This window comes from Lissotriton vulgaris, chromosome 7 (genome assembly GCF_964263255.1).
Source record: "Lissotriton vulgaris chromosome 7, aLisVul1.2, whole genome shotgun sequence".
In the NCBI taxonomy this organism is placed as follows: domain Eukaryota; kingdom Metazoa; phylum Chordata; class Amphibia; order Caudata; family Salamandridae; genus Lissotriton; species Lissotriton vulgaris.
The window spans coordinates 1,623,740,814-1,623,753,286 of NC_141695.1; the positions used below are offsets into that span (position 1 = coordinate 1,623,740,814).

Consider the following 12,473-nt stretch of genomic DNA (forward strand, 5'->3'; position numbering starts at 1 on the left):
CTGGTTAGAGGCGCCAGACCCGAGAGCAGACGACGGCCCGGGACCAGGGTTCAATTCCCGACGCGGCAGGGTCGTGGACCAGGGTCTGCGGATTCGATAATTCTCATCTCGGTGCCTACTCTAACCAGGGATCACACTCGGCAACTCTGGGCATTAGCTTGCCTCATCTCCACAACGGCCCCCCACGGACGCCGGGGATGCCTGGTTTCACCTTGGAGACACCCAGTAGGGACCATCTCACAGGGAAAGCCAGGACGGGTTCCCCAGCGGTCTACTGCGCAGAGATACTCCTTCGGGAGTCGATTCTAGCGCATTACAAAACCCACAATTAATACTGAACAAACCGGTCCAAAATGCTTTCCACACTACTCAGATCGGGGGAGTCTGACCGAACGAGTATGATGCACTTGAATGCATCCGGATATGATTCGGTTTGATTCTCATTGACTTAAATGGGAGCCTGTGTACTGAATGTGTACACGGGCTCGCATTGACAAAATCGATGGTTGGGGAAAATTGTGCACCCTGTGGCGGGCACCCCTTGGTGCCTGCCATGCTGTGCATAGTTGGGAAGAGGGGACCCAAGGGTACCCCACGGGCCAAATTCAGAGGGCCCTGGGTCAATGGGGGAACTGCTACGGGCCCCCAAAGACCGATTCTGGCAGCCGAATTGTTCTGGTCAAACCTAAAAGGAAAAGCTGTCCGAATCACTCATTGTACTCACTCATTCGGAAAACCAAGTCCATAGAGATGCGCAAATCGGTTCCGGAAGGCTCATCCTGTCTGGAACGCCTTTCGGAATCGATTTGGGCAGTGCTTATGGTTTCCAGGCATTTTACTTGGTTCTTCTAACCTGTGAATAATTCGGTGGGAAACAAGGGCCCCGGTATCGGTTTAGGCAATTCCGAATCCAATTCCGAGCCCTTCCGATCGAGATTGCAATCGGGCCCTAAATGCAAAGTCCTATCTTAAGTAAGAGAGGAAACCTCCCTTGGTCCAATGCCAATATGAAAATTTAGACGAGGATGCACATGAGTGATGTGAAGAAAAATAAGAGTAGCCAATTTTTGACTGTTCATTAGAAAACATTGATTTGCGCTAATAAGAAATGAATAATGAAAGATTTGGACATCTACTAGAAAACGATTTTAAGCTAATAGGCAACATATGTCCAAAATTAGCTGTGAGAAAGAAATTAAATAATTTCGGAAAGTAGTCTCTCGAATAGAGAGAATTAAAATCCAGGGAGGATTTAGACGGGATTGAGCTACTGAAGAGGGAGGCATGTGTTTCTATGTTTTATACTAAAGGTCTTCCAATTAGTGTTCAAGAAATCAAGCCCACAAATGAGCTGATGGCTAAAGATGCAGGGGCTGGTGAACTGCTCTCAAAGGACGTATATTCAAGGATTCAATAACTGAAGAACTCCTGGGCCATTGACCAAGATTGAATTTCTGTCATTGTTTGGAAGCTTTATTGTGTATATGCAATTCTTTACACCTGTCGCGTGATTAGTCATGGTAGCGCCTAGAATTCCTTCAGCACGTGAAAGGTTAAATCGGATCAGAGTTAATTATTGGCACCAAGAGATCATCTATCCACCAGCAAACTGTTAGCTGACATTATATATCTCAACATCTTACATAGGCAAATGATACTCAGAAAGCACCTGAAAGACCAGACCTGATTTGGCAAAGGGTATTTTCAAAGAACATAATATATTTGTTATGACCAGCTTGGCATGAATGGCTTGAAGGAAAAAGTAACTGCTGCATTGCTGTCACACTGATTTGGAAACAGCATTTAATCCAATTGTTTGCAGCCTGCGGTGGAAAAAATGATGTGATATGAGACTGCCTTTGGACTTTTTAGAAGGGATGCAGAGAATATATCAATATAATGAGGATTCTGAATGTATAGGTGGAGGGGTGCTATTGATGGAGAATGATAATGGTTAATATGAAGCCACACATCACTATGTCCTTGCCCCTCTACTATTCAGTGTGTATACTGTTCGATGTTTGTCGGAGATCAATTTACAATCACCCACCAAGTTCTGGATGCCCTGCTCCTCACTAGTGCAGTGGATCTCCTGTTGATGTCATTCTGTGTCCCCCAAGCCCTAGGGGTGTCTGTGAATGATGTTTTTGAGTGCCAATCTATTAAATGCTCTGGTGTCTGCTTTCTTGGTTTTGGGCCTGGGCTACCTTTGGTTGATTAGTCACCATCCTTACCGCTTACCCTGAGTGGTTCCAATCCTCACACCTGCTGTTGCTCCTAGGATCCACTCATGAGTGCAGGCTCTAAATTTGATATTGTGAGCAGGTTCAACCCAGTTTGGGGTGATTATCTTCTTGGAAAACCTCAGAATGCAAATGTGGTGTTTTCTAGATGGCTTGAATAAAGCACATGAGTGCCACTTTTCTTTTATATACTGCATTTCAAAAACGATTTTGAGGGATGTAATGGAGTACAATTTTCCACTTCAAACAGCACATCTGTTGTGACGTTCACTTGAATCAGAAACAGCTGGGCTCTTGACGCTAAATGTAAAATGTGGCAAGCTTGTTGGGCAGTCCCCAAATGTGGAAGAGGTTGAAATTCTCATAACATTTCATTGGCATACCAACTCACTCATCCACCCGTTCAACCACTGATCCATCCACAGAGTGACTAATGCATCCATGCCCCTACTCATATATTACTCATCCATCCATGCACTCCTTCACCCCTGCATCCTTGCATGATTTCACCCAGTCATCTATTTATAGATTTACTGACCAACTCATACTTTCGTCCAGGTTCTCACTCATTATTGCGTCCATCCAGGTACTCATAAACACACCCTTACATCCATCCATTCGCCTAGTGATACGCCCCTGAATTCATCCATACATGGGTTCATTCTCAAAATCATCCAATCACCCACCCACAAAACCACATGGACAAACTCACCAACCAACCAGAAGCACTTCCACTTATTAGAATAGTCAATGTTTTCTGTACCAATGTCTGCAAAATGCTTCAGTAACTAGACAGTGGAAAACCCATATTTTTACTGTTGTAAATATGACAGTTTGCGCCTCTGACTGTCAAACAGAATCATCGAACAGCATATACAATACAGTAACTGAATTAGGTTGTAGAATATTTACTTTGCATTACTATTTACACAGAGTGAAGTTATGACATGTTTTTGATTTCTCATCAGAAGGCAGTAATCCAATAATATGTCAACAAGAAGAAGTCCTAACAATGACATTTGCAATATTGTCAAAGATGCATCTCAACATCCAGGAACAGTTGTAGTGAGTAAGGAAAGGGTGCACAGAGAGCAGCAGTTCCGTTTAAATCTCATATTTACAATCTATAGTTTACAACATCATTTAAAAAGCAATTTACTTCAGAATTACAATAACTTATTTCAAAACCCATGTTTTAAGTACCCTATTTTCAGTCCCACTCTAAGGCACATTTTGGCCTTAAAGTAAGAATTACTGGCAGTTGTGGCTTCATCTGTATAGCTTAATAATACATAACAAACTTCTGGCAGACGTCAGACGTTAGAAAAAAATGACCTCTGCTCTCTGAAAAGCAATCTTTTTCACTGGTGACCACCGTTGCCATGTTTTGTACTACATGGAACTATTTCACTGGGGACCCCCATTGCCACACGTTTGTGACTTATTGCATATTCTTAGTTTTGGGGAATAACATGCAGATTTGGGTGCTTAAGCGTATGCTACGGTAAATTCTATACACTTTTGCCCAGTTAAATGTTGGCAGGTTTGACACGTGAGATATTTAATACACCTGGTAAGTACTGGGAGCGTTAAATCCCACCCAACTCAGAGTTCTGACTCCTGACTCCTGCAGAAACAGGGGCTTCCACAGATGTCGGAAATTATCCAACAACTTGGAATCTGAACCTTAGTATATGGATCAAGGAACCAAATAGTGTATGATGACTCTATGGAATCAACGTTTGTTTCCTGTCATTTCCGCTATTCAGATCATTTTGATTACATGACAATACTGAAATCCAATTGTATTTGACTTTCTGTTTTCTATGTACACTTTGCCTCCAGCATCTCTGTATCATCCACAAACGCAAACCTAAGCATGTGCTTTCTCTAGCTACCTGCAAATTAAACAAGGATTTTTTGCATTTTGTCATAAGCATGACCTTTTTTTAAAATCTTAAACAAGTTGTCATCATCTTTGTTCCCCTAGATTTGCATTTCTTTTCTTCTTCACATTACATTATTTTACAGTGGCATAATGCTAGTGTTATGGTATTTGGGTGAGCTGAGTAGATAATTTTAGCCTGTAGAGGTTTCATTGAATTAAGCATTAAATAACAATTAACTGATTGCCTAAAGTCAGAAATATGCTTTTGTGGGGTTAGTCCTAGACTTGGAACAAAAGTCATACTTTCTTGGAGTCTACAAACAAGCATGTGTGAACATTTATGCATTTGGGAATGCAACAGGTGGACATTTCAAAAATTGGATACTGCAATGATAGGTGCATGTGCACTTGCTAATGTTTGCTCTGCAGAGAAAATATTTTACTCATGGAGAAAGCCTTCCCATACACCCGATCAATTCAGTCGGTGTTCCTTCTTTCCCACTGTGTAACGCCTACCCTTACCATGAGAGAACAGCAGACTGTTTTCAGGGTGGAACACTATAAGCAAAGATTTTGTGAATTCCCACCAACGTTTGTTAATTAATCTTTGTAGTTGTCCCCACCATGGAATGCTAAACACCTTCCCCAAAAAGTGGATGTAACCATATGTAACATAACAAAAAAGCGCCATCATTTTCTACTTTTTCTCATGTTTTGTGACTAACTGTGTGAAATTTGCACCTGTAATTGCTCTGATTAATACAAATAGGCATCAATTTGTTGCACAAATAACTTTGTGAATCTGGACCCAATGCTACCAGTAAAAAAGGTGATGAAAATCTACAAGTCAAGATATGTACACCACATGGCAAAATGTAAGGACTATCTTTTTTGTGCATAAATATGGATACTAATGAGAAACACTGGACATCAACCTTAACACTAGATAAAGCTAATCACAACTTTAAGGTTCTAAAACAACTGTTGAGCACCACTAAAAAGAGTCACATTGATAATACCATGTATAAAATATCATGTAAAAAGAACGTTTTTACATTGAATTGTGCTATAATTTGAAATGATGAACCACCAGATGTGTCCACCAGCCTTTCTGATCTCAGAAGCAATTCGAAAATCATTTCCCAAAACTCTTCACAGATCAAGAATGCTTTCTAGTTTTTTTTCTTTTATATACTGCAGGAAGCTGTGAGATCTAATGAGAAAATCTCCAGCCACTTGACACAATACAATTGAGAACCTAGGGATTCCTAAAGATGGATGACATAGGTATAATTGGTCATTGGCCAATCATCATGTGACACATTACAGCAACATCCCAAAAAAAGTTTATTTAAGTTTCAAGAGTCATAGACAATGTATAGATGGATGTTGTGTTTCCCACAAGTGCTCAATGCATGTAGTAAAAGATCACCTACAGAATGTTGTGCTTCACAGTCTTCACTTTGGAAGTCGCTTTTCTTTTATTCACGCAACAAATTAAATAGTTCACTATTCCTGCAACAAACGAGGCAGTTCACGATGTCTGGCTTCCTTGCAGAAATTCCTTAATTGCAAACATAGAAGTTTATTTTTGATCAACTTAAGGGCACACCGGTGACAGTTTTGGCAAAAACACACAAAGTTTCTCACTCGTTCCACCAAACAGTACTTTCTTGTTAATCAATGGCAGTGGTAGTTGCAGCATTTGTCATATGCCAACTTTGCTGTGGCATCCCAAGTTTGTTTCCTGGTGGTGGAGTCAGTGTCCAGTCGAGTCAGCGTCGGCCATTTTGAATCAGTGGTAAAACCCAATGGCAGCTTAAGTTTGATTGTATGGGAGGACTTTTGTAGTTTTAAAGACAAAGCGTCCTATCAGGCACATTGCATCTTTGTTAGCGGAACAGCTCTCTCTGTTTGACTGGGTGACACACAAAGGCCACATCTTCAAAGAGTTATCTTATCTGTTTGATTTTTGACTGTACAAGTTATGAAGCTAGCAGTCGCTTATCCAATGCCAGTAATGACATCTTTGCCATCTCTGTGGAAGATTCAGGCTTCTGTTACCTAAAAGAATTGTTATCTGATGCAATTAACAGCATTTAATCACCAATTAATGTAAGAATAAATAATTGCATTTATTATTCACTGCAATGTAAAATAAAAAGTCATGTCTAGGCATTTTTTAACCATTCAGGTAAGACTAGTCAGGAACACTGACTCTAAAAAGGGGAAACATCCTTTACGACGCAACTTTTACCACGCAGTACCTTTACAACGCAGGTTTTTCATCGCAAGTCATTACAATGAGTTGCGCTGGGGGGCGCTCTAGGATAGGTAATAGTTTAATTTACTATCCAACACCTTCCCTGCTATCCACGGGGACTGGAGTTGGAATAGTAAATTAAACTATTCACTATCCAGCACCCCCCAACGCAAGTCGTTGTAACGACTTGCAGTGAAAAACCTGCGTTGTAAAGGCATGCGTGGTAAAAGCATGCGTTGTAACAACGTACATCCTCCAAAAACAGTTATTCCTGGAAATGCCACAATACTGATTTTTTTTACTTTTGTACTTTAACAAATGGTAAGGCTAGGGTTGCTTCTCTCCTGAACTTGATTATCTTTTAACCGTGGACTAGTCTCACCTTATGCTGGTATTCGGTACCAAAGATACCCCTCACATATACCCCATATACCCCCTGACACCACCGTTCAAAAAATATTGTTTTCGGTTTCTGCTGTACATCCATGGCCCTAGTACTTTAAGTGGACAGTCTCATGATATTTGTCCTGAGAGAGTGCCCGGTGCCATCTGACCACCCAAGGATATGTATTAATAAATATGTTTCATTTTTGTGGGAAGAGGCAGCACAGCTTGAAAGTGGGCATCGATCTACTTGCGATTGTTGCCCCATCGTGACCCCATAGTACCCGTTTGTTCTCAGGGTGCCATTACTGACTTGTCGTAATGGCGGACATGTGAATGGTGTTATGCTATGAGTTGAAGCTCCCAAAATGAGGGTCGTGCAGGACAGTCGCCATGAAGATGACCACAAGCAAATCATAGCCAACTATGTTAAGGTAAGTTTTTCCTTTTCTGTGAGACCAAAGGAGACCAGGTGGGGCCAATCTAATAATTAAATAATTTGAGGCTCTCTTTGTAAGGTGAATCCAATACATGCACCTCTACAATGCCTATCATCACAATGAGGTTTTTGTTTAAAAGATGGAAAAGGTAATGGTGAGTCTTAAAGCAAAAATTAATTGATCTAATTTTATAGCAGTTGATCCACGCTTGTGGGCTACAGGAATAAATCAGGGACACAATTTCTTGATCTGTTGGGTAATGAGGAGAAGCACCTCAAATGTTATAGGTTCTGTACTAATAAACAGCAAGCAAACACTAAACCTGCCCAGAAAGCTCAAAGAAGACATCTTGGTAATATCAGCCAAAGGTAGTCCTCCTTAAATGTTATTGTGCATTAAGTTTTAGAGTATACCCAAATGGTCTTCAAGATATTGTTAGACAGTTTTGTAGGATAGATGTACCTAACTTATCATAGGTATGTCATATAAAATTAAATTAATCTTAGTTCCTCATTAGATGTCATCACTGGTTAGTGCAACATGCTATTTTACAGGCCAGGAGAGTTAGAATTTCATATATATAAATTATTTTCCTAAACTAAAAGAAGGCCATAAACAGCTAAAAAAATATAGATACATCTTTATGTTTCCCTATTATTCACAGATCACAGGTCTGATGGTTGCTGTTCATAAAAATAGATGAGACTTTTTGTGTAGTTTAATTGTGCCTTTTTTTTAGAACACATCTTTTAACAATCTGCTGGTCTTGGCACAACAATGTCCAATCAGTTGTTTTCTGTTCGCCTTGATGATGGGAGTCTCAACTGTTTCTCAAAACTGAGTCTTTTCAGAGTTCCCGATAGTTATTTTTTTTCTTTTCCTTATTACAAGGACGAGCTACATTGCTTCCTGTTTTGTGATGGTTGCTTGAGGAATTGACGATGGTTGTTTAGATATAGCAGCAATTGCACCCGGGATCACTTTATAATGCTCAGGCCCGGACACTGATGGTGGTGAAGGCTGTGGTGTTTCAGGAGTAGCTGCAAAAATATTGAGGAGAACAAAAAATTAATACTATTTTCTAAACTGAAGTCGTTTTAGAACATTCTTCTACAGTAGTCATTCCCATTTTGGACTTGATTGACACATTTTAACTTTAAGAGAGTGTTTAAAAGACTTTCATATTAGTAGTCACTTACAATCGTCTAAGGATGCATAAAGAAAACAGAAAGGAAGCACCTTGAGGGAAAGAACTTTGCAGACCAGTTTCTGGTAGAAATTGGCAAAAATTTGACTCCCCTTGCTGGTTGTAGGTATGGTTCAGGTGGATGGTGGGTAGAATGGTGGGCTGATGGGGGATCTGTGATGGATACAGCTTCTATGTTAGCCTTGTGGCTCGTCTCACACCTCAAATATCCCCTCACTTGTACAAAGTCATGTTTACCGGATTGGCTGGTTGCCTCTTTTTGTGACTTTTGCCTACTGCAATTGAAGTTGGTGGGGGTTGTAAGATGTTGAAAGGATTCGATCGTGAGACACTGAAGTTAGCACCTGTGGCAATGATACGGAAAGTGGAGCATAGGGTTATAGCATGTGACTGCGATGGTATGCTAGTGTTTTGCTGTGTCCTGCTACAGTGGTGGACGGGTACTGGTTTTATTAAAGCATTCTTTCCGTTCAATCTTCCTGTGTTATATGTCTTTTGAACACTGATGCATTTTCAATTTCTGCACATTTTACTTTTAGTGCACATTTTAAAATTGCTAATACAACTGCTTGTGTAATGCAGCTTAAAATCGTCAATGACACAGAAACATTGCCATAAAGGGCAAATGAAACTTCTAACAATCAGCATCAATCCAAGGTTTTACATTAGTTCATTTGGTTTAGATCAGGACAATAATTGACCCACTAGCACAAAGTTTTATTGGAATTAGGAAATGCCTTTAAGTTGCAGGATTTGTATTCTCCAAGATAGTAAAAACAGTCAGCATAGAAAGATGAGACCTGATTTAGTCTTAGAGTTGCCTGAGACTGTAAATTCTTTAAACATCAGAACTTTCTGGTGGAAATTTTTATGAACCAGCTGTTTTGAAACTGATGCAGATTTTACTCTGTTGGCATTATAGTGTTTGTTGAAGTTTAGGAAACAGTGTTTAAATATACATTTCAAAACTTACAAAAAGAGATACCTACTCATTTGTCCATGTGCAACTAGTGTGTTGGCAACAATAACGTTTGTTGCTAGATGCTCCTGGACAAGGTGAGGATGCAGTGGATGGTGCGCGTGTGGTGTCTCGTTTGTAGATCCTAGAAAAATCCATTCAGAGAAAGTCTGTTAAAAGACCATAGGAGAAATGTCCATACATTGAGAAAGAGGCTGAACTACGGCAGATGTAGGTCTTGTTGTAAAAGTATGCCAACACAAATATTTGAGGTGAAGAATACATTAATTAAGCAGACGAAGACGACACCCATGGTTTATTCTGGATAATAATCTTGCATGTTTGTCAGAATTATAGATCACATTAGGAAAAAAGTTGTTATAATTACTCAATATTATGCAGCCTACCAAATCAGGTACTTGATGAATGTACATTATATAGTCATGAAATGGCAGTAGAGACTACCGCATAGGTGACAATGTCTTCAGTAAATGCTCCTAAACATATCACTTTGTAAAACTGTTTATTAGACTTGGAGTTAGGTAGGGGCTTTTGATTTTACTAAAATTATATGTATACTATACCTACTTAAAGGGGCTCTCAGCTGGCTCTCTTATTCCATTGGTCTGTTATTGTGTCATTCATATTTTCTTCCACCAACCACAGCATATTGTTTAGGGCATGGGGTCAGTCCACTTCAGCCATTACCTAAATTCACTGTGAGGGACGACATTTTGCTCTTTTAAAAAGAGCACATCCACACACATAGCAGTGCCTTTAAGTGCCATGGAATATTTCAGCCAAAAGTGTTTTTTGAGCCCCAAAAATAATTTTTGTAACTTTTTCGATCAGTTGTTGAATTACTTCAGATAGCCTCTATTCTTCCCGTCCTTCTTTTGTTATTCAGGCAATACTTTTCGTAAAAACTATGTTTATCTTTGTCTGAACTTAGTTTTTTATTTTCATGATTATATTTCTTTAGGCATGATGATCACTGCATCACCACAGTTGAGATTACATATTGAACTTGCTACCTAAAAAGTAAGTCAAAAGCATGCCTGGGAGACCTAGGTCCTGATTTAATTAGCTCAGATGGCCTGCTGTTTCCCCAGGGGGACGGAGTAAATTACCACCAAGCTGGTGGTCATTTATAAAGCATTGGCAATGCATGTTGTGTTTGGACAGGGCTGCATCAGCAGGAAGGAGCTCTATACCAAACAGATTCTTTTTTATTTTAACAAATTTATTTTATTTTCGAAAATTTAAATTGCAATGGGTCCCTCAACATGGGAGTCCTCTCCCATGGCGAGGGGGCCATTTAGCAGTTTGCACTACCTCTTATCACCAGTATATTCCTGGTGGTGACAGGCAGGGAAAACTAAAATTTCGCCAATCAAAATTAGGTGGGCAGAATGACAGGTCAGCCTCCGACAGCAATTACTCCATAGAGCCATCGGAGGTGATTTTTCACAGTAGAGACAGAGTAGTGTCAGCCGTGATTAACCCTAAGGTCTGCCCGCATTTAAATTCAGCAGGCAGACCACATTCTTGGCTGTAAGGAAACTCCATCGCTGTTGCGACGGAGTATCCTTACCACCAAGAATTTAATAAGGCCCTTACTCTTGGCTTTGTGAATAGTTGTACCTGAAGTGAAGTGAGACATATATTTAAGGAAAACCAAACTACTGATTGCCTGGAAGGCCTTGCTGCCTGATGAAAAGCCCAAGCAATATAACACCAATTCTTACAAATGGGAAGCTGGAATGCAATGTTGTTCCAATTGTGTCTGCAAAACTAACACCTGCCTTTAAAACAGTTTAATTATGGCAGTATCACATAAAGATCAAATAAAACATCCTGTCTGAAAAAGCAGGTTAAGTGTGTGGCTGAAACTTATTGGCAAACATTTTGAACAGCTGTTTTCAGCCTTCTCTCATCTTCTGTACACATTTCGGTCTTGTATTCTGGACAACGTATTTCAGATTTAATAGTTTGTGCACTGTTCATACTAACCTCCTAGAAGCATCTCTTGGAGCAGATTGTCAATCTTGGCCATTCCAAAGAGTTTGACAAACTGAATCTGCTCTATCATTTGCCAGGTTATGCTCTGGAGTGTAGGGAGCAGAAGCAGCAGTTCGCCGAAGCGACCCCGGGAGTCGTACTGCCTGTCGTTGATGTAGTCCTCCAGACTGACCTGCACTTGGTAGCGCATACGTTTGATTTTGGTAGGATCACTCAACCCCTTAGCATCTAAAAAAAACACAGAGAATAAATATATTTTATTAGGATCTTTGCTTGTGTCCTTGTGGTTAGAAAACAACGAGGTATCCAGTCTTTGTAAGTAAATGAGTACTTAGAGTTTGTGTCTAACTTATATTTCGAGAGCTAAATTTACATAGTTACACAGTTACCAAATTGAATTTCTTAGTTCAGTTTTCCACGTGTTCCTGGTTACAAAGTTACACATTGTTTTGTTGTTTTTACTTGTTTTATTAATTAACGCTCAGCAATATTTTAGTAGGACTATACAGAGAAGAAACACATTTGGTGAGCTGTTTGTTTAAATTAGATTAACTTAATGTGTGAGTTGCTTCTTGTCTGCTGATCACAACAATGCTTATGAAATAATAGAACCACTTTAATTTCTGATGGCATACAAGTATACTTTTAGTTCAAACAATTATAGTTGTCTTTGAATTTGCCTCAAATGACGATAAGACACAGGTCGCAATCTCCCCCTGTAGCCTTTTGGCCGAAAATGATTGCACGTTATCAATTCTTAGACTTTGCCCTGATTTTGTGATATTTCAAAACACAAATAATCACATGAACTTGAATAGCAAATTACCTAATTGCCTTGTCTTGCAAGAAAAAAACTACGATTTCTATAAACCTGCTCAAAATATTGCATCAGGTAACTTATAATTATCCCCAGATTTGAAAGTTGCACAGGAAATTCCCTTTTCTGGGATTTGCAGGCATGTCTGATTGTCATTCTGGGAAGAGGACGACATAAGAAGAACATTTGGTGAGGAGTCCAGGCTCTATTTTGTTGATGCACAATAGAAAACAGAACATATTTTCCAAGTG

The 12,473-nt window shown here is 39.7% G+C and overlaps 1 protein-coding gene across 6 annotated transcripts in view; it reads right to left on the reverse strand.

Annotated features, from left to right (window-relative positions):
- Positions 1 to 3,135: 3,135 nt before the first annotated feature.
- The window catches only part of HNF4A (hepatocyte nuclear factor 4 alpha), a 400,042-nt gene continuing 390,704 nt past the window's right edge, over positions 3,136 to 12,473 (reverse strand). For 4 of the 6 annotated variants that reach the window (XM_086932563.1, XM_086932560.1, XM_086932561.1 and 1 more), the window contains 3 exons: positions 11,397 to 11,633; positions 9,415 to 9,528; positions 3,136 to 8,258 (listed from right to left, as the gene is read on the reverse strand). In XM_086932563.1, the coding sequence (XP_086788689.1) occupies positions 8,116 to 8,258; positions 9,415 to 9,528; positions 11,397 to 11,633 (494 nt within the window). In that variant the 3' untranslated portion in view covers positions 3,136 to 8,115. Of the gene's footprint in view, positions 8,259 to 9,414; positions 9,529 to 11,391; positions 11,634 to 12,473 lie in introns of those variants that run through there. The other 2 variants (XM_086932565.1, XM_086932564.1) reach the window with 1 other exon arrangement.